The 21,604-nt window shown below is 47.2% G+C and overlaps 2 protein-coding genes across 7 annotated transcripts in view; one reads left to right on the forward strand and one right to left on the reverse strand.

Annotated features, from left to right (window-relative positions):
* The window catches only part of PRKCQ (protein kinase C theta), a 131,600-nt gene that overhangs the window by 53,612 nt on the left and 56,384 nt on the right, over positions 1 to 21,604 (forward strand). For 5 of the 6 annotated variants that reach the window (XM_074358149.1, XM_074358150.1, XM_010961807.3 and 2 more), the window contains 8 exons: positions 2,039 to 2,099; positions 6,876 to 7,038; positions 8,266 to 8,297; positions 8,391 to 8,476; positions 12,660 to 12,789; positions 16,055 to 16,164; positions 16,917 to 17,034; positions 18,409 to 18,569. In XM_074358149.1, the coding sequence (XP_074214250.1) occupies positions 2,039 to 2,099; positions 6,876 to 7,038; positions 8,266 to 8,297; positions 8,391 to 8,476; positions 12,660 to 12,789; positions 16,055 to 16,164; positions 16,917 to 17,034; positions 18,409 to 18,569 (861 nt within the window). Of the gene's footprint in view, positions 1 to 2,038; positions 2,100 to 2,159; positions 5,534 to 6,875; positions 7,039 to 8,265; positions 8,298 to 8,390; positions 8,477 to 12,659; positions 12,790 to 16,054; positions 16,165 to 16,916; positions 17,035 to 18,408; positions 18,570 to 21,604 lie in introns of those variants that run through there. The other variant, XM_074358152.1, reaches the window with a different exon arrangement.
* PFKFB3 (6-phosphofructo-2-kinase/fructose-2,6-biphosphatase 3) overlaps positions 1 to 21,604 on the reverse strand; it is a 273,821-nt gene that overhangs the window by 7,627 nt on the left and 244,590 nt on the right. The window lies entirely within an intron of this gene.

A 21,604-nucleotide genomic window follows, 5' to 3' on the forward strand; every position in this document is an offset into this window, starting at 1 on the left:
CTCGTTCGTGGGCAAAGGAGCGTGGGAGCAGAATTCCCCCTGGGTAGCTGCTTCTGTGAGTAGGAAGAGGGCAAATCAGTGGATGACGTCACAGTCACATAGGTTTGCAAGTTTGTGTTAAAGGTTTACACAAACCAGGAAGGTGAGCCGGTGAGCCTGTAGCTACATCAGAATCACGGGAGCATTTGGCGAGGCTCAGACAAAGAAGAGAGAAACCAGAGAAAGTCTTCCTCAGTGTTTCCCCCGTTCCCATTTGTTTTCCACCTTATAGTTTTTAAAAAAGGGAAGCGTCACTAAATCCCGGTTTTTAAAGTACCATGCTGTTTAATTTCCTTCTCAGTTAATGAAATGACAATTATTTTAAGAATTCTTTTGTAGGCATCACTGACAAACAGGTTGCTTTTCTATGTTTATCTCTTAAAGTTGCATTTGATTTCTTGCCTAGACTTTTTCTGATTTTTATCATTACCAGACTTTTCAGATTTTTGCATTCTGGATTATTAAGATATAAGCCCTTGGTGGCCCCCAGATCCTCACTGAATTACCGGCAACCTTCTTACATTTTCCATCTTTGTTGTTTTCAAGGCTAGTTTCTAATGTTTGAGGCTCAACAGGCTGCTTTGGGCTTATGGTTCCCTTTGCTTCTATTGAAATCTGCTTTCTTACAATTAGTTTCTGTATCTTAAAAAAGAAAAACTGCGTTCTCCAAGTGGCCGCTCAGCTCCGCAGACACCGTCCAGGTTCCACACACTGAGGTTTCCCTTCTGCTTCCCCAGGGTTTTCCCTGTCGGCGTGTTTTTCTCCTCCTCACTCTCAAAAACGTGACGGAATGTGACTGTTCTAGGGATATTATTTTTCCAGTAGCTAACTGGTTTAATTTCCTCCATCACCACTAATTCCTGAAAACTGATAATGCTGCAGTCCCCTGGTACTGAGTTTTTGCTGCTCCATTTGGGAACGAGTCCCTCATCCCTGGTCTTGCAGTTTTATTTTTGCCTCCATATTTATTACTTATTCCATAAACCAGAGACGATGGTATATACCCTTAATAGCAAAAGCACGTCCCTTTTCATGACTCTAAGCTTGCATGAAGGTGTGTAGTTAACCAAGCAGCACCAGCTTGTCACGGCATAAAATTCCAGTAGTAATGCTGTGACTTGGCAAGTCTCTTATGTCAGTTGCCCAGTGATCTTTAAAGGTCTGGTGATGGGCACAAGGTCACACAACCAGTGAATTATTGAGCCATGATTCGCATTCAGTCCTGAGTTCAGAAAGACGCTTCTTACTGTTTCTGGTTACCCATGGGTGTCATGATCAGCAGTGAACTTCTGTTTACTTCCCTTGCTTTTCGGCACGTTGGCCATAGTGTCATGGTTTAGTGAATTATCGATGGCGGCCAGGCTGTCTCAGATTTGCCATATTCCCCCTTACGTCATAGCACATGATTTCCTGCACCATCTCCTAAAAGGTCACTTTGGTCCCTGCTACATGATGACACTGAAATATATTTTGTACCCCTTCCCAGAACAATCTGTAATTTCCCTTCGCAGATTATCAGCCACTTCCCAAAGGAAAGGGTCCCTCCTTGGGAAAGAGAGAGGCCATTCCTATTTCATTCCCTGGAGGCAAGTGTGTGTCGGCCCCCCCAAAAGAATTCCTCTTTCCTTCCAAAGGGGACCCGCTCGTCCTCCAAGTGAGCTGGTCCCAGCATCCTTGATTCTCCTGTCACCATCGAGATCTGAGTCCGCCCTATCCCGGCTCTTCAGCGCAGGGCGAGGGGCTCAGCTGGAATCTGTGTTAGGATTTGGTTTCTTCCTAAAGGGAGTTTAGAGCTCCAGCTCCAGTTAACGAGCTGGTGAGGGGCTTTAGTAAAAGGACGGCCGCGTTCCCGGACGCTGTGCTGTGCTGGTGAGAACACGAGTAAAACGGACGGAAACCGTGCTGGGGTTTTGCTCGGGAAACCTGGCCCGTTGTGGCGTCACTCAGCTCAGCACTTGTCCCACATTCTGACGCCTTTTTCTCTCCTTCTTTCAACCAGTTAGAGCTGAAACCTCGAGGCCGGATGCTAATGAACGCGAGATACTTTCTGGAAATGAGTGGCAAGTGGCATTTCTTATTCCTGTTTTTGGGGTGAGGTGGGCATGTCTCTTCTGATGGGCAACTTGTTCCCCTTTTCCAATAGCAGAGAATTAGGAGGAAATGGAAGCATGGGGAGTTGTCTTAAAATTCCCAGGGGCGCTCACGCATGAGTTGAAAATACACTACGTGGGGCCAGATAAACACAGAAACAGAGAACACGCCTTCGTTTTCACGTGGCGTGAATTCATCGGTGCTTCCCGAGTCCATCTGTGTTTTCCTTTGGGAATTTGATGTAAATGCAAGAGCCTCTGCTTGTGGGTCAGTGTGTGTGGACACAACGTCTGTGTGTAAATGATGTGACTTTAAAAGTTGTCACACCTACCAGGAGGATACGAAATAAATAAGAAACCAGCAGGCGTTCTCCCTAACACTAGAGTGGCGAAATATTAACGCCTCAGGTTAGTCGCCTCCAATCCCTTTAGCAACAAGGAAGGGGAAAAAAATGCATCACTGGAGAGTTTCAGTTCCGTGTCACACCCAGAGGTCGGTCACAGAAGTCACATTTATAGGCAGCCCATCAGTTCCTCCTGTTGCGTGTATCTCTGTCGTCAAAGTGCCGTTTCAATGAATCCAACGCTACTGCTCGTAAAAGCTCCAGCCTCAGAGTGGACGTGTGAACTGACTCTTCTCTGCAGGGAAGTAAACGGCTCTTTGCTCTCCACACACGAATCTCCCCCTTCTTCCTCATTCAAATCCCCATTTGTGACCAGGGGTTCTCTGTGCTGAAATCACTTTTTCTCTTCTTCCTCTGCTGTCTGACCATCACTCTTGGTGGCTTCGAACCCTGTCTGGTTGTCTCCCCCGTCTCATCTTTTCACACTTTCTTACACTCTTCTCTGTCCCTTCAGTGACCCCCAGTCACCCCACAGATGGTGACTCAGAATTCCCCACCACCCAGGGCTGGGAGTCAGACCTTCCTCTGTCATTACCTCTTGCTGAATCGCCATCACTCCTACCACCTGCCAAAGTGAACTCTGTAAAGCTCCCTTCTGAAGCTGTCATGCCTTCGTTCTGCCCCTTGGCCCGCCTGCAGCCTTGCGGTGTTTGCAGATTATCCACAGGGAAATGTTCAGAACAATCTGATGCCTGCACATCTTCTGGGTGCGGCCGTTGACATTTTCTGCTCCACACTAGCAATCCTCATGTCCTGAGATACCTTCTCTCTGAACCCTTGTTCGTTTTCTCCCATCCAGAGAGAGCGCCTGTGGCTTTTCCCCACCACACACGGCACCATGCGCGTCCTTCTCCTGTGCATTATTAGAACCCAGCTCAGGAATCATCTCTGCTAGGACCTTTCTGTCCAGCTTTCCTCTTTCTCACCTCCACCTGTGTATACCTGTTTTTGCTGATATAAATATATAAATTATATAATTAATATATATATTCTCACCTCTGTGGTCCCATAGCATTCCGTGAATACTTATGTTCTGACATGTACCACCTCAGTTGTCTTTCCTTCTGGACTCTCAGTTCCTGGCAGGAAAGCCGTGGTTGGACCACACCTTTTAACTCCGGCACCAGGTGGCATGTTCGGTCCGCAGGAGGTACTCAGTGGGTGTTTGCAGAACTGTTCGGTTGGACTCACTCTGCGTTTAGACATTACTTTTATTTTCTTTTGATGCCCACACAATGGCTATCCCAAACATTCCCATACTCCTCGGCTTCTGAAGGTGTCTTTCTGTTTTCTTAGTCTTGGAGGTCGGCCTTCCCTCCACTGCAGTCGAGAGAGGAGGGAAGAACACACCTGCTGCGTTCTGCGTTCTCCTGCTGCTCCTCTGCCTCACAGAGCGTCCCTCCCTCTCATGGTCTCCCGACTCTCATCCTCGCAGCTCTGCTCTGTCAGCCTTGCTTTCTCTTTGGCGTCTTCAGCTTTTCTTCTCTCTCTGGTTTCTACCTCGTCGCCAAGAAATACGTAACTAAGCCATCTTCTCCAATCTGAAAACAGATCTTTAAAAAAAAAAAAAACCGTTTTGCCTCCATGAGTTTTTCTTTCCTTTCCTTCCCTGATACATTTCTTGGAAAAGCAGCTCAGTATATTAGTCCCTACTAATTCACTACTTGTCAATCCTTAGACCCTGAGAATCTGGTTTATATTTCAACCATTCTGCTAAATGTCTTTCTGCAAGAGAATGAACCTTCAAAACAAATGTGTTTCTTCACCTTCAATTCCTTGGTCCTCTCTGTATCTGTCAGTGCTGAGAAACATTCTTCCTTGGCTTGCCCGATGTCATATTGCTCAAGTTTTCCTCTTAATTCTTTAGCTGCCTCTTCCTGTTCTTTTTTTTTTTTTTTTTTTTTTGTAATTCCTTTTCCTGCCTCCTAAAACACAGATGTGCGTGTCTCCAAGCCTGTTCCCCACCATCGTGGGCTCCTCTCTGTGTAAGCGCCGTGTCTCGCTGGCCTGGCAGGTAGCCGCTCGAAGGCACGGGCACCAGCCCCTAGTTCTTCAGCACGTTCAGTGCAGCAGCTTGCCCAGAGCTGCCCGGAAAGCATCTGACCACAAGCAAGCAATAGATTAAACTGAATAAACAGATGCCAGTGCTATAAAAGGAATCACCAAACATGTAAAAACCAATGAGCTTGTCCAAGCCAATGAATAGGCAGAGGAGCAAATTGCCTCAGAAATGAGCAGTAAAAGCAGGCAGAATTTTTTGGGTTCTGAGTTTTTATACATTTTCTTTCTTGTAATGATTCAAATGGTTAGAGGATAAAGGACATCACAGGGAGGAGCAAGGGAACTAGTTTGTCTCTAGCACTGATGGGTTTAAATGTACAGTATTACACCACACAGACTATGGTATACATATAGTCACATAGGGATAGTTGGCACTATTTTATATATATTTAATTGTCTAAGTATTAGACTATAAAATTTTATAAAAGTATATATAATATATTTATATAAATTTATATAATATATAATTACATATATTAATTATATATTTTTATTAAAGTGTATTTATATTTAAATTAATTATATATTTTTATTAAATTATATACATATAATTTTTTTACAGTAAGACAGATAGAGTTCCCAGATAATTCACTCCCATCCCTGAATTCAGAAGCGATTCTGTGCTTCCTTTCGTGTCATCTGGACCAAAATAGAAATGAGTCAAATCCTGATGACCAACGGCCTGCTGCCCCAGTCACAAGGTGTAACGTGAGCTCTACACTTAAACCGGAAATTGCAGAAGAAGGCCCTGGCCTCAGTGACCCTACATTTAATCTCTTGTCCACCAAACCTGACTTATTTCCAGTCCAGTCCTAGTAAAAAGCCCTAAGCTGCCGCACCTTGAAGTATCAGGCAAAGTCTGAAGCCCCGCCTCAGGAGCTCTCTGGATGGTTAAGAGGAGCGCTCCTCCTCCGGGAGCCTGGCGTTTCCGTCGAGCAGGTGTGTGGCCCACTGTGGCGAGGGCTTTAGTCCTAGAATGTGTGTCCTGGGACTGGGCTGGGCTTCTGGGGGACACGTCCCCAGCTGTACACCCCGCCTCTCTCCACCCAGTGGGTTTCTGGCTTGGCCGCTGTCAGGGGTGTGGGAAATAGGGTCTTTTGCAGTAACATGTGCCTCCAGTGTGTTGTCCAGCCTCTGCCACAGCTTAGCCAGAATGGAAGTAATTTAGCTTAAATATTGTTAACTCTTTACATTTGTGAAACATGAGCCCCTTAGTCTCCCAAAATCTCCATTTTTTTTTGTACTTGGAAAAATTAAAGAAATAGAATAAGTAATCCAAGAATCTTGAAGCTACGTAAACATTGCAGTCCTAGGAATTAGAACCATTACGTCCATTATCCTTTTTTTTGTGATGATGATGATTTTTGTTCTTTCTTGTTCACCGTGTCACTCCCTCTCGCGTGCTGGAGCCTCCATCATGCTGCCTCGCCGCGACCCCCTTGCTGGTGTGTGTTTTCTGTGGGCCTGGGCTTCGGCCGGGGCTGGCATCCTAGCTGTAGGCTCAGAATTCTACCAGCTTTGGGGGAAGATGCCATCTGGGTGCAGGGCACTGTGCCTTCACTGGCATCCAGAGCCCAGGCAAACAGGAGAAATGTGAATGTGATGATTTGATGTAGCTAACAAGGTAACATCCAGAATTACCTAGACATGAAAAGAAAAAATCGCAGTGATCTGTTCACCTCTGGCCCTTTCCACACTGACTGGCAGCGTCTGCGGCTGGCACAGCTGAGTAACGTGAGCGTCGGCAACCAGAACATAAGCCACTTCCCAGAGTTCTTCTGCCCCTGCGAGCCTGGCCAGCTCCCTCCAGTCTACTCTCTTCTGTCCTAAACAACCAGATGTAAAGCGTCCTGGAACCTAAAAGAAAAAATTGCGTCCAAGTTGCTGTCAGTAACCACGTTATTCTCTAGAATTACGGCAGAAGTGTTGGCCACTTCCTGCCTTGTCTGGCTGACTCACCATTGGCAGTGAGCACGAGAGGTTGGTAAATACCTTGAAAGTTCTGACTTCTGGTTTTAAAAATTGAAAGAGGTAAGCTCAGTGTCGTGAAGGATTGAGCCAGGAATCCAGCCTCATTGTTTCAGTCCTATGATCCTCTGATAATTCTGGAATTAAGGAGAGACACTTAGTATTGTACCGACCTCACTAAGTGCCTGGGTTTTTACTGGTCTCAGTGCTTGTCTAATGCCTCATCCACCTCTGTCCCTTCCCCACCCCCCTGCCCCCAGCTGTGACAGCCATATTGCAGAATGTGACTCTGTCCCCTGTCCTCTTCCTGCAGACACAAAGGACATGAGTGAATTCGAGCCTGAAGGCTTCTTTGCTCTGCACCACCGCCGAGGAGCCATCAAACAGGCGAAAGTGCACCACGTCAAGTGCCATGAGTTCACTGCCACCTTCTTCCCACAGCCCACGTTTTGCTCCGTCTGCCACGAGTTTGTGTGGTACGGTAATGCCCTTTCACTCCAAGCTTCAGGTTATGCATCTTGTCACATCTCCTTAATCTGCCAGGCCCAGCGTGTTCCGTCCGCCTTGGCGGAGCGTGCCGGAACAGGTGGTACTTGAGAGTTCACCTGGACTGCGAAGGCTTATAGAGAAAATATAGAATATTTCCATAACGTGGCTTCTGTGGAGTGAAGCAGTCAGCTCCCTTAGGGAAAGGTTCCAAGGTCTTCCGTTTCTTATGGGGGTGAGTGGGAGGGACTGAAGAGGGAGATGCCGCTCTTGTAAGCACAGTTCTACAGTCGAAACGGCCACCACCCTGACAGCCCAGCTGCGCTGGGACTAATGTCTGCAAAAGGCAACACTTTCCTGTTGGAACTGATGGGTTTAGATGTTTACAAGGCTCTTGGGTGTCTTAACAGCCCTCAAACGGAGTCCAGCGTCAGTAACCACACAGCGAGGGCGATGGGAGAAAGGACCCTTGACACGACTCCTGTCTCTGGTCTCAGCCTCCCCGCCTCCTAGGGGGCGTTCCTCCCTTCGGGCTCATGCAGACTCCATTAATGCCCACCCCCAGCTCAGCCAGGGAAGCCAAAGGGCAGAGAGCCTTCTGGTGGCTTTCCAGCAACTGTCTTCACCCAGCGGCTTGAATCTCTTTCCTTCCTAATAGTGAGTGTTGCCCAGGACTCAGTCTTAAGCTTGAGAATTTATTAGTTGCAAATATTCTCAGATAGTCAGAAAGAGGAGACGACACGTTACGCAGATATCTTTGCTAACCCATGCTGAGATTAGTGATACATTGAATTTTTAAGCACAGACGTGGAAATCTGCTACCAGGAGCCTGTGACCCATTTTTGGTTGGTTGTGTTCATCGCTACACATTTGTGTGGAGACTGTGCAAGTGACAAGGAAATCAGTAATTTCTCAATTACTTGTCAGACTTTTAACAAAGCATTTTAAAACAAAAAACACGTGGAGTGTGCGGTACAGCTCAAGGGTAGAGCGCATGTTTAGCACGCATGTGGTCCTGGGTTCAATGCCCAGTACCTCCATTAACCAATGAATGAATGAATAACAATATTAAAAGTTCTGGCAAATAGTAGGGCTGCTGATCAGAAAACGCTCTGTGCTAGTAGAAGCCATGAGATCTCGTTCATCTTTTAAATGTTTTGGGTACTGCTGTTGACTCAAACATCCACGTAAATATTCAAACATGTGCTTTATTGCAGGGGTCTGAACAAACAGGGCTACCAGTGTCGACGTAAGTGAGCAGTGCTGTCATATTATCATCATTCTTTTCGTTGGGTCGTTCCTTAACTTCTGAAAATCTCAAGCTGTCATCTTTTCTTTTCAGAATGCAACGCAGCCATTCACAAGAAGTGTATCGACAAAGTTATAGCGAAGTGCACAGGGTCAGCCGTCAACAGCCGGGAAACCATGGTACGGGGTCTAGATGCCTCTCTGTCTAAAACACGATGGTTTTATCCTGACATTAAATTTTACAGCCCACTGATTCTTGTTAATAATGCCTGAATCTGAATCCTTAATTTTTTCAATGGACATCAGTCTCCTTAAAACCCTTTCCTCTTCAATGATAATCGTTTCTGAGATCCAGAACTAGAGGATGAATAAGAAAGGCAAAAGAAGAATTTTAATGACTCTCCCTTTTCCAGGAACACATAATAGAAAGTGGCCAGAAAGCATAGTTTTGATCAATTATATGAGGACAACTCCTGTGGCATCTGACAGTTAAAGAGTGGAGGCAAAGGGTTATAAAATAAGAGTGTTTACAAGGGATGGTAACAGAAGTATAATTCTTAGGTTGAGATGCAAGTATTTCTTGCAGAATGAACTCTGAGCTGTATCATCTGGGGACAAGCTAGACTTCACTCTGTGGGGGAGGCAGGCGGAGCTGGAAAGTCAGGCTGATTTCTTTCTCCCACCCTTTCCTTCTTGGTTCAGCAAACATCTGCTGTGTATCGAATACATGGATACGCTACTAGGTACAATGTATTGCAGAGCACAAAACAGACCTGGTCCTGCCTCCATGGACTTTACCATGAAGTTGGAGAGATGGATAATTAACCAATGGCTGCGTACAGTTTCCACTTACGTTGAGTGCTATGAAAATAGCCAACAGGGTGTGAGGATGGAAAATCACTGGGTGACCTCCTTGCACTGAAGGTCAGGGGATCTCCCAAGGGAGGAGGCACATAGGCTGAGAGCTGGAAGTGACAGGAGCCCGCTCTGTGAACAGCAGGGGGAAGGAGCCCCCACACAGACAGGGCCCGAGGGGAGGAGCCCACCGTGTCCAGGAAATGAAATGAGTTGGCATGGCCGGAGCAGCCAGGACAAGAGAGAGAACGAAACACGAAGTTGGGGACGTGGCAGGACCTAGACTGGGCGGGGATCTTTTAGCCCCTGGTTGCATTTTATGTAACTGGTAGTGAGAAGTTGCTTTGTGACGGCTGTAGGGAAACTGCGGGTGGGGATGTGAAAGTGAAACTGGCGGGGACTGACGGAGTCCCACCAGGGTGGGAGGTTGGTGGCTCGTACCAAGGTGGTGATAGTGGAGATGGGGCCAAGTGAACAGAGCTCCAGGTGATCTGTGTTAGAAATGGCTGGCTGTGCTGATGGATTGGATGTGGAGTGATATGGATGATGGCCAGGTTTCTGTCTTGAGTGGTGGGGTAGAGAGCAGAGCCACGACAATGTGAATAAGACAGGAAGGAGAGAGCTGGAGGGAGGAATTCATATCTCAGTTTTGGACAAGGTCAGTCTGAGATGCCTATGGACATCCAGGCAGAGGTACCAACTGGACAATTTTATTTGTGCTTGGAATTTACATGAGCCAATGGACCAAATCTGTTCCTTTGGGAGTGACTATCATACAGGTGGAATTTAAAGCTGCCAGAGAGATTACCTAGTGAGGGGGAAGAGGGCTCAGAGCTGACCCCAGAGGAATCTAAAATTAGCCGTTAGGTATGAGAGAAGGAGCTTGGGGTAGACTGAGAACAAGGGTTCAGAGAGTCCTCTTCACACACCAAGAGTGAGTGAAGTTACAGAAGCCAGAGAGAGAAGAGGTGTGTGTGTTCAGTGCAGCTGAGATGCAGAGAAAAGGGAGGGCCACGTGGAGCTCTTTGGAGCCCTCCATCTGAGAAGCTTCAGAGGCTTGTAGAGGTGTTCAGCCCACTGGCCAGCACTAAGAGTTCCTGGAAGGTGATGATATGGAAGCAACCTATGTATTAATATTATCAAGAAGATCAGCCAGGAAGGAGATCCCTGGAGTCGAACAGTAGCTGGAAGGAGATAAAACACAAGGGACAGAAATTCTCCCATCGCTCGGGAGAGACGAGTGTTGGATGAAGCTAGAGAGAGAGGGGCCATCAAAGCAGTCAATCCTGGCAAGAGGGGAAGAGGTCCAAAGCCACGTGGAGGCGAGTCTCTGATGGGACAGGGAGGGGCTAGGACAACATGATCGCAGAAGAAGGTAGGTTTGTAGGTTTGGGGTGGACAGATGAAGGAGCTTCTCTTGGGTGGCTTGTGTCCTCCGTGAAGTCTGAGGACTGGGGGAAGAAAGAAGGCAACCAGTGGCTCTCAGGAGGAAGGAGGGTCTGTAAAATCATTATCTGAGAGATGGGAAAGCAAGGGACTGGAGAAAGGCGGTAGGGTTGCGGAGCCGTCGTAAGTCCATTCGAGTTTGAGGGCATCCACCTGCCCAGGAGTGTGATTTTCTCCAGCAGAGGGGCAAAGAGAAGCAAATTGGCTGAGTTTTTCCAGAGTAGAATTTCTTTTAAAACTGAGAGCCAGAAGGGGATAACCTCATATTGCAAGTGACTGCTAAGGCTCAGAGAGGTGAATGTAGTCTGCCCAGGTCAGCCGCCTCCGAGTGGCAGAGCTGGGGCTGGAATTCAGATCTCAGTCTCACAGGCCGATGTTTCTGTTTGTTTACATCAAATTGCCACTTTCCAGCCCACCCTCCTGCTCCCCTTTCCTTGATGCCTTCAGCTTTCCTGGGAAAATCACAAATTGTAAGCGTGACTGTTAACTTCGATGGCTAATGTCCAGTAAAAGTAGAATGAGTCACAAGTGTTCTAAACTTTTAAGGAGCCACATTAAAAAAGCAGGAAGCAACAGGTGGAATTAATCTTAATGATATACTTTAACCCAGTCTGCCCAAATATTATCATTTCAGTATATGATCAATATAAAAATTGAGAGATTTTACATTATTTTTTATAGGACTTCTCCAAGTCCAGTGTGTGTTTAGCATGCACAGCACACCTTTTCACAACTTGGTGACTGTCGTGTTAGAAAGTACAGATATCTCATCTTTCCCAGATGCACCTTGAACCATTTGGGCTAGGGTTCAAGCTTTGACATAGAAGTCATCCAGTCTGGACCTCGTCTATTTTTACATGAAAACGTTTACACAAAATAAGAATTCTGAAAGTTAGTTTTTGGTTGAGAATGTCTCGAGTAAGTGCTGGGCGACTTTCAAGCCATTTGAAACTCATTGTAAAGACCCAGTCTTGCCCGGTATCCACAGCGGGAACATGTGCCACTTCAGTGAATAAGGCGGCTTTACTACACATGTTCTCAAACAAATTGTTTAATTAGAAACTTCTATGGAGATGGTAAGTCTCAAGTAAGTACACTGTATTCTTGTATACTGCACAAGAATATTGGTATTCTGACCAGGAATCAAAGTGCCTGATTTTTCGTTGTTCACGTAATAAGTTTGATTAAAGGAGAGAATGTAGACTCTGGAACACTGTAAGTAAAAATCTGACTATATCTACTGCCAGCATCCCTTGGTCCTCTTCCCTCTCCCCACCCGCTAAATGACCACATTTATTTTGAGAGGGAAGAGGGGTGCTGTAAGAGGATGCGCTCAGAGTCTGACTGCCAGGCCCAGAGATATTCCAGCTCAGTCAATGGCTGTGTGTCCTAGAGAAGCGTCTTGCCCTCTCTGTGCTCAATCTCCTTATCTGTCAAATCAGGATACTAACAGAGGCTACTTCACATGAGGTGTTTTGAGGATTATATGCGCTATCACACGCGTAAAAGGTAACACATGTGACATATTTGTCTGCAGCCCCTGGAGGAAGTGTTCACCCCTTGTCGCCCCAGTTCAGGTACAATAGGTGTGAAAATGGTTTATTCTTTGGGCTCCCGCACTAGCAAACCCGAAGCGATGTTCCCTCTACAGGAGGCATCATGTTACATCTTCCAAAGGTTAAAGCTCGAGGTCAAAAGAGATAAGGATATATTACATTAAAATAGGAAAGGAAGTACGTTTACTTAGCGCCCATTTAAATAAATAACCCTGGCCTCCTCTTCCTGAAACATTAGCCTGTCTGTGCGAATGCCTCGGACTTCAGCCGTGTCCAGGTCACTCGACAGGTGCACATCACACCCTTGCCCTTGACCTAGAAGAGCTTATGGCTCCCTGCCTTCTTTGAACACGACTTGAAGGCTTGACAAGTAAAAATTAGGTTTACAACACACATCATTGCAATGTCTCTATTATTCTGTTAATTATGCTAAAATATCTGCTACAGCATGAAAAGTCGGGGACCCAGGGACGTGCCTGCGGTGACACACTCTCCTCCTCTTTCAGTTCCACAAGGAGAGGTTCAAAATCGACATGCCACATAGATTTAAGGTCTACAATTACAAGAGCCCAACCTTCTGCGAGCACTGTGGGACCCTGCTGTGGGGCCTGGCCAGGCAAGGACTCAAGTGTGACGGTGAGTCCCAGGGAAATGAGCTCGCCCCAACCCCGCGGAACCCCCCCACCGGTGGAGAGGACGAGGTTGGGAGGGAGGATGGGGACCAGATGACTGACTTCTCCAGCCAGCCCGGAAGAGCCCCGTGATCGTGCATGAGAACTTCCCAGACAATAATCCACTGTCATCTTTTCCTCCACTCTCACCTGCCCATTCCTGTATCCCAGATGAGTGCACAATCGATCAGGTCCAACGTCAAGGCTCCTGGCCCAATGCCCTCTCTTGTACCTGGTCCCTGCGAGAAAGAAGGCAGCATCTTCCCCTGACTGGTCCTGTTCACTGGACCTGCCCCTGTCCCTCTCCTTTGCACCAGCGAGTATGAGTCTGTCTGTGGCTCCATTAAGGAACAAGCCTCTATGTCTGCTTGGCTGGTGGGAAGTCCTGCACAGAACTCCACGACTCAGGCTGCAGAGCGTGTCCCCAGAGGGTGCTGTGAACTCCACTCAGTAAGAGGCTCTGACTCTCTGATCGTTCCCTCCAGGCAACCTGACAGCAGAGCCCACGCCTCCGCCCTTAACCCATTGAGTTATTCAACCCGACTCTGAGAAAAAGCAAAAAAGAGCTTGCTTGCTCTAAAAATCCAGGTTGCTAAGGCAATAACCTTTAGAAACTGAGCTGCTATTACACCAGGACTAGGGGGTCAGGACTGAAAACTCTAACCAGAACGGACAAAACACTTCTGCTTTTTTGAGTGAGGGTGAGCGGCCAGGTCACATATTCAAAACAGACGTGTCCTGCTCGGCAGGGACCTTTCTATTTAACATTGTTAAACATAGAAGGCACTTTATATTTTCGTGCCGGCCCCATTTTAATGTGTGCCCCCCAGCGGATGCATGTCTTATCTCCTAAGTGACGGCTGAAGGTGGAAGGCCACCTCTAGCAGTGCCTCGTCCCCACCCCAGCGGCAGCCACGTGTCTGGTGGAGCCTGGAGTGACATCTTGTTGGAGGCAGGTCGGGTTAGGTTTCACATCATTCCTGAAGGCAAACCCACATGTAGTCAAAGTTCACCTTAAGATCCCTCGGTAGCACCACGGCGCGCTCTCCTCTACACCTGTTCAAGAGGGCGTGGCGTTGTAGAGACTATATTAGCATTCCCAGGAGAGAGGGCATCTCAGAGGGTTCTGGTTGGACAGAGACAGGAGAGGAATAATCCAGTCCCCATCTGACAGCGCCTCTAATCCCACAATGGTCTCGATGGTCTCACGGTTGAGGTTTTCTTTCCCCGGAGCTTGGGTGCCCCACCTGCAGCGGCCAGGCTGGTCCCAACAGTGTGATTATGCCTCCGAGCTTAGAACTTCCACGAGCATTCCTTGGCATTGTTTCCCGGTCCCCACGCCCTGCTCTGTTCTGTCTTTTTCCAACATTCTTCTCCATTCCCTTCTCTTCCCTCAGTCCTCATCCTCCTACATCTCACATCTCCCCTCCCCCCTCCTCCCCTCCCTTTCCTTCCCTGAGCCACTCTGTTCCTCCTGTAAACCCCGCGGGGCGGGTCTCCTCACCCCCCACCCCCATGCCCTTGTCTGCCTCTCCGCCTCCCGCCCTCTCTTCTTCTTGCTCTCCTATAAGCCTCCTTTGTAACTAGGGCCCCTCCATCCTGACCCTGTCTCCTTTCTCTCTCCACTAAAATTCACATGAAATTAGTCATCAGAAGGGACTGTTTGCACTCACCGAGACTGAGTTATCACCTACTAGGTTAGTAAGAGACTCAGCGACGTTCTCCTAGTGGGCACGGGGCCTTCCTTCTCCAGGAGGAGCTTAGCTCTGCTACAGTTTTAAAGAGCAAGGTGCTAACCCCTCACTCTGACCCCACAGGTGATGCTAACCCCACGGGTCCAAGTATGAGTGGCGCAAACTGCAGAATTCAGCGGGGAGAAGTCACTATAAGCAGTTTCTTTATTACATTAAAATAGATTTCATTTCAGATGGATTTTTATGACTTTATGCACATATAATGGGACAAGTGACAGTTTATACTTATTTATGTAGAAAATGCTGTTTTCTTGTTTTATTATGAACCATTTATCTAGTTTAAAGGTGAAGACTGCTAAAATTTCACCTAAAATATTTCAATGAGATTTTTATCCCAACAAATTAATAGATGAAAGCAAGTTGTGTTTGGCGAGCACCTAGTTGAGAGTCGCCACTGTGCCAAGTTTTTTGCACACACATGGGCTGATAATACGGTAAGAAGATCAAAACAGCGTGATTTTATCGTTTCTCCTGCCTAATTCCGCTCTAACAGTCCCTGCTGATAGACCTTTATAGAAGCAAGTAGGACATGAGATTGGGGTTCTAACCGCCGGTGTTTAGACATCTTTGTTAGTTTTTTCTTTTGTCATAACGGTGATGTTTCATAAGCCAGAATTTGAATTTTCTAAGACTGACAACACAAAGCAAGAATTGTCTTTATGCAGACACACAGGTGCACACCCTCCCCATACAAGAGGGTTCCCACAGTCGGAGTAGGTGGAGCGTAGACCTTTGTCGTGCTGTTTTCAGGACTAAGGAGTCAGAACCCTCCTCCAGAATGGGGAGGGGGGTGTCTCAGAGTTAGAAGCCGCTATAGGTCATTTAGTCAAACAGCCCAGCTCCCCCGGGTGGTGAGAACGTGGTCTCCAGACCGCTCTCCCTCCGCCCACCCCGGCCCCCGCACGTATACGGGGACCACCCCGCTGCCTCTTTTCCAGTTCTCAGGCTGAGCTGCAGCCTGTGCTCAGTCTAGAGGGTACAGGAGCCCCTGGCAGCCCACGTGGGACAGGGGATACCTGGGTTCCTGGCTAGCATGGGAGTAATGACCTTGCATCCCAGCATTTCACGTCACTACCAGCTAATATGGAATCAGCCCTGGAATGAGAGCCAAACTCATCTGTTTATTCTCAGCGATGGCCCAGTCTAAATGCATTCCAGCAGCAACCTTCCTCCCCCGTCAGCGAGGCTCTGGTCCCGCCTGGGTGGGAGTCATTTCCAGCATCACACCAAGGAGCACCTGGGGGTGTGGGTGTGTGTGCGTGTGTGTGTGTTGGGGAAGGGAAGATGGACGCACAGGGACATCGTAGAAGCACTGCCCCCATTTATTCGTCTCCAGTGTCTCCCTCTGCTGAGAGGACGGTGCGGGGGCTGGCCGGTTATTCCTCTGACGTACATGCCCCTACGACAGACCACGTGCCAAGTCCACGGAAGTCGGTCCTGTCGCTCTTGCTCAAGGTGTTGTTTCCTTCCTTTCAGCATGTGGCATGAACGTACATCACAGGTGCCAGACAAAGGTGGCCAACCTTTGTGGCATAAACCAGAAGCTAATGGCTGAAGCGCTGGCAATGATCGAGAGCACTCAGCAGGTAGGAAAGGCTTTCTAGGTGACAAGTTCATGCAGTTTCAACTGAACAAGGACTGTCCCAGGCCCTCTGTTTTTTTTTTTTTTTTTTTTGACTGTAGCAGCCCTACTGGACAACATGAGGTCTGTTTCTGAGCACTTGCCTTGACCCTGACTTCCATCCTGGTGCCCTAATCCCCACCCCCGTGATACTTAATTAATGCATTTCTATTGTGTGGATCTTTATAAGATCTTAACTCCTTCACAGACTGAGCAGGGGCAGAAACATACTGAGGATGTATTGCCAGCTTTCTACCTATATACGAGGGTTATCTAATAGCCGGGGGTGGCGGGGGAACATTTATTTGCTGGAATCATCCTGAGAATCATCCTCAGAACACTGAGTCCACGGCAGCTTTTGCCTTGCCGCTTAGCACCGTGCTGAAGCCTCACATCCGAGAACAAACCCTTTCTAAGACTAAGCATTGTCTGTGTAAGCTAGTTCCCCTCCCGTCGGTCTTCAAATGATGGCCAAATGATGTAGATGGCATGAAAGAAGTCAGGTAGCCCCCCGGAAAAGTATGAAGGAGCAAACACGTTCTGCTGGTGCATAAAATACGGCAGACATTCCTAGGATGTGGGGACCTGAGAGTTCCGAGGGACGGGAGAGCTGCGTTATCCTGTGCACTTAGGATCTTCAGCGGCTTCCTGCCCTCGGACGGCAGGCGGAGCTGTCCAGTCAGTGCCCGGTGGTCTCACTCTTTATTTGTAACCTAGGCTCGCTGCTTAAGAGATTCTGAACACATCTTCAGAGAAGGTCCCGTCGAAATTGGTCTCCCGTGCTCCATAAAAGACGAAGCGAGGCTGCCGTACGTTCCAGCTCCGGGGAAAAGAGGTACGCGCTTTCCTGCCCCGCGGCAGGGTCGTGGTCCGGAGCGAAGCCTGGTAGGCCTGAGTCCTCTGGGTTTAGATTCTCCATTTACCTGGCCCGGTAAATGATTCATTGCTATTTAGAGGTTACAGATCTAGCCCCAGCTTAAGAGGTTCCTACTTCTTAGGAGTGAAGCCTTTGCGGGGGGGGGGGGGGGGGATGGAATGGCCTGGAGGAAACAACGGCAGACCTTTCCTTAGGGTTGCAGTGTCACTGCCTGCCACAGTTAAGCGGTTTTACAGGAACAAATCCACCATAAGAGTAGGAACACCCCAGCCCATCTGATTCCGCACCTTTGAGGCTTTTCTGGGACGTTTAAGATTAGGAGGAGGAAGAAAAGCCCGGCGTCCTTAACATTCATGATGCGATGGAAGTCCATCCAGGCTACTGTTCCAGAGTCCTTCATGGAAGACGTGCCCGTGTGGTTCTGGCACCTGGGTAGCTTCAGCATCATTATAAAGTACTTCTTTTCCTGGGACTTACGGAGAACGTGAAAGACAAACCAAGAGATTGGGAAATAGATGTCTTTATTCCAACCACAAAAGAGAAATGCTATGTGCTGTGACAGAGGTGCTAACTGTCCAGTGGCATCACGGTGTATAAATGTATCGCTCAGCGTGTTACGCGCCTTAAATTGGCACAACATGGTATGTCAAATGTATTTCAATTTTTAAAAAAGAACCGTTATAAGGGGGTGGGAGGAAGGTTCCAAAAAAAGTTTTTCTGCACTTCCTCTGGCATGGGGTGAGGAATAAATTGACTGAAAAAATTTCTAAAGAAAGGTTTAGATTAGATTTGGAAAGCTGCTCCAGGCAGAGAAGTAGACTGTGTCTCAGGGATGATCAGAGTAGGCAGTGTCTTGACTTGAAGCCTGTGGTGAAGGATGCGACTTGGATCTTCAATGACCTGCTGTCTGTTACTTCTTCCCCCACGTGGTAAGTCACAGAACTTGACGCCACGGTGTCTGCGAGCCATGCAAGCAGGAAAGAATCATTTTCCCTCAAATTTGGTTAAAATTCCTCTTTGCCCATGATCTGACATTATTAAAAAGTGTCCATTCCTGTTGCATACATGGCTTTACGCTGACTGGAATGCTTCCTAACTTGAACATTTTCCGGGTCTATTGCAAAAAGGGACACGGTCCCCACACCACACGCCCCACGCCCCACGCCAGGCTCACAGGCAGGAGGTGATGCTTTTGCACCGCAGGAACCTTTCTTCACTTTTGTGAACAGAGCTTCAGAGTGGGACGTGGAAAGGAAAGCGTGTTCTCCAAGCAGCTAGAACGACCCTCCACGGTTCCTTCTTTCCTTTTAACCGTTGGCTTGCCATTTCCAGAGCCTCAGGGAATCTCCTGGGAGTCGCCCTTGGATGAGGTGGAGAAGGCGTGCCACCGTCCAGAACCTGGACTGAACAGAGAAAGACCATCTCTACATATGAAGTTAAAAATCGAGGACTTCATCTTGCACAAGATGCTGGGGAAAGGAAGTTTTGGCAAGGTAGGATCCGCGTGTAGGAGTCTGCGGACCAACTTCCAGAAATTGCAGAGCAAACTTTTGGCCAGTGGAACTAGGGGACCGGTGGGACCAAACCCACGTGTGCGTGTGCAGAGGGCATTCCTGGTCAGGAACTGTTAGATTAGATTAGATTAGATTAGATTAGATTAGATTAGATTGTATTATATTGTATTATACTTACTATATTATATTATACTTACTTTATTATATTATACATGTTAGAAGACAGAGAAGTGTATGAATAGGGACCCGGAGGCCCTAGGAAGTCAGCCCCTGCTGCCGGGGAATCAGGGTTCTCAGGTCAGGTGTCCATCCCACGAGTTTACGAGTTTGCTATCTTTAGACACCAAAGAAGTGAGGTGCCTCAGCCAGTTCCTCTTTCACAGAGATATTTTTGTTTCAGTGGTGTTTTTTGTTGTTGTTTTGCTCCCTTCTCAAAGCTGGGGTGTGGTTTTACTTTCTGTGTGATTTTTTTTTTCCCTCCCGAGTGTTCTCAGCCTCATAGTCGCTGGCTGGGACCACCGTGTCCCAGTACTGCAGACCGAGGGGCTTCCACGGTGGGAATGTGTTTCTCCCAGCTCTGGAGGCTGGAAGTCAGAGACCGAGATGTGGACAGGGCTGTTTCTGCCTAGGCCTCTCTCCTGGGCTTGTGAGCTCTGTCTTCTCCCTGTGTCCTCGCATGGTCGTCCCTCCACGTCTTTCGCAATCTCCCGTTCCTGTAAGGACACCAGCCCTATTTTGGACTGGGACCCACACTGATGACCTCGTTTTAACGTAACTACCTTGTGAATAGACCCTGCCTCCAAACATGGTCACACGCTGAGGTGCTGGGGGGTTAGGATTTTAACATAGGATTTATTTGGAAAGGACGCAGTTCAGCCCATAATACGACTGTAGCTTGAGCCCTGGGAAAAGGTTCACGGAGCAGGTCCTTCCTCTCAATTATTCCTGCCACTCACTCAAGTCATGGCTGGCAGTCAGTCAACAGAGGGTGAGGAGAGGACAGGGAAGAAGAAGGCATAATCTGAGAAATAATAATCAGCTATTGGTGACCAGAGAATATTTTCAAGCCAGTGACGGTAAAGAGGGGTGTCATGGAATATAGACTTTAAGGTTGTTGGATAATAAGGCTCAGTATTCACGGGAACCTCTGTCGTCTTATATTCTTGGATGCCACTCTTAGGGGAATTTTAGATGGAAACTACTGGTCCATGAATTTGTTCAGTCAAGGCCAGTGTTACGCTCAGCACCTGCTCACCTTGGCTGCAAAACCTACCTGGTTTACTTAATAATAAACAAGCAAAAATGCAACCGGGCATTGCCATGGTTGAGTGACATTGTGCTGCAATTGGGGTTTGGATTTAAATACCAAGGCATCGCCTTGGGCAAAATCCACTCTGTCCTGCAGGCCGTAGCTGATATCTGTTAGCTCATTTAGTTCGTTTCCACAATGACGTGAACCACAGCAGGCGCATTTGGTGTTAATCTGAGTGTAATAGGCAATTTTACAGCCAGTCTTCATTAAAATTTAGCATCAATTAATGTGCAATTATAACCTGTTACCAAAAATTGAAAGCACATTACAGAGATGGAAATTGCCTTTTCAGCTTCTTAGTTTATGGCTGGTTTGGGGATGTTTTATTGAAAGAAGCAATTACCGAAAGAGGACTTCTAATTGTTAATGAAATGTTTGTCTTTGTTCCCGTGCGGATTTCTCCATTTCAGCAAGGTTAATAAGGCATTAAGTTAAACCTGTATGCCTTAGCAAATAACCCGAGGGACAGCTGAGAGCTCCACGTACCCTCTGCTCTATGTCCAAAGCAGTAAGCTCCTCACCATCAGAACCCCAGGTCCCTGTACTCCCAGGGGACTGCACGTGGGGCCCAAGGTGATGGGGGTGACACACTGAAGCAGAATAGGACAGCCATTATTTCCTTTTCTCACAACACTAAAAATACTCCAACACTTGTTTTTCTTCTTTCTTTTCACTCTACATGGAAAATATGGTTCCTCACCAATATGGCAGCCTCTGTGTTTTGGATCTGCGTTGACTTTGAGGCCCAGGAGAACAAACTACGTGTTTTTCTGGAGATACGCACATCACTTGTTTGCCTGAATTCTCATCTGGGCTTTATCCCCTCTATTGAGCCAACTACCCCAAAGCTATGTGTCCACACTATATTATTTTAAACATAGACATGTGCATTTTCACTACTGGTTTAGCGTCACTGACTTCAACGTTCCCTAGAAGTTACTAAAAGAAACACGTGACAAGGGTTTGTTGTTTTTTTTTAAGTAGAGTTGATTTATAATATTTAGTTTCAAATGTACAACATAGTGATTCAATAGTTTTATAGATTACACTCTATTAAAGGATATTACAAAATAGCTGTATTTCTCTGTGTTGTACAATAGAATCCTTTGCTTATGTATTTTATACATAATAATTTGTTCTTCTTAATCCCCTCCCCCATCTTGCCCCTCCCCGCTTCCCCTCTCCCCACTACTAACCGCTGGTTTGTTCTCTATGAGTCTGTTTCTGTTTTGTTATATAAATTCGTTTCATTTCTTAGATTCCAACCACTGTCATTTAGAAAGCATTCTGTAGTTCACAAATCACTTCCCTTTTGATTTTCACAGCAGTCCTGTAAGTCAGCAATGCAGTGAGAGTTAACCCTTTTACACATTAGGAAACTGAAGCCCCAGGAAGGCTAGTTTGTTTGCCCACATTCCCACAGCTAGTAAAGCATCTGCAAAATGAGGCCTGAGCTGGAGCTTTCTGTCTCCAAATGCCACGTCTTCACTGCTGTCAATTGTCTGTTGCTGCATCATTTGCAAAAGTGAAAGCTGGAGAAACTCTCCATTATGTGCCATCTGGTGTTCTTGAAAGCAAGGGGCAAAAGTAAACTTCGGAGTCAGATTTTCCACTGAGTAGCCCCATGAATTTGAAGAAGTTAAGTTATCCTTTGAGCCTAGTTTTTTGTTTTTTTTTTTAATTACGATCTCTTGCAGAGTGT

Source organism: Camelus bactrianus, chromosome 35 (assembly GCF_048773025.1).
Source record: "Camelus bactrianus isolate YW-2024 breed Bactrian camel chromosome 35, ASM4877302v1, whole genome shotgun sequence".
In the NCBI taxonomy this organism is placed as follows: Eukaryota; Metazoa; Chordata; class Mammalia; order Artiodactyla; family Camelidae; genus Camelus; species Camelus bactrianus.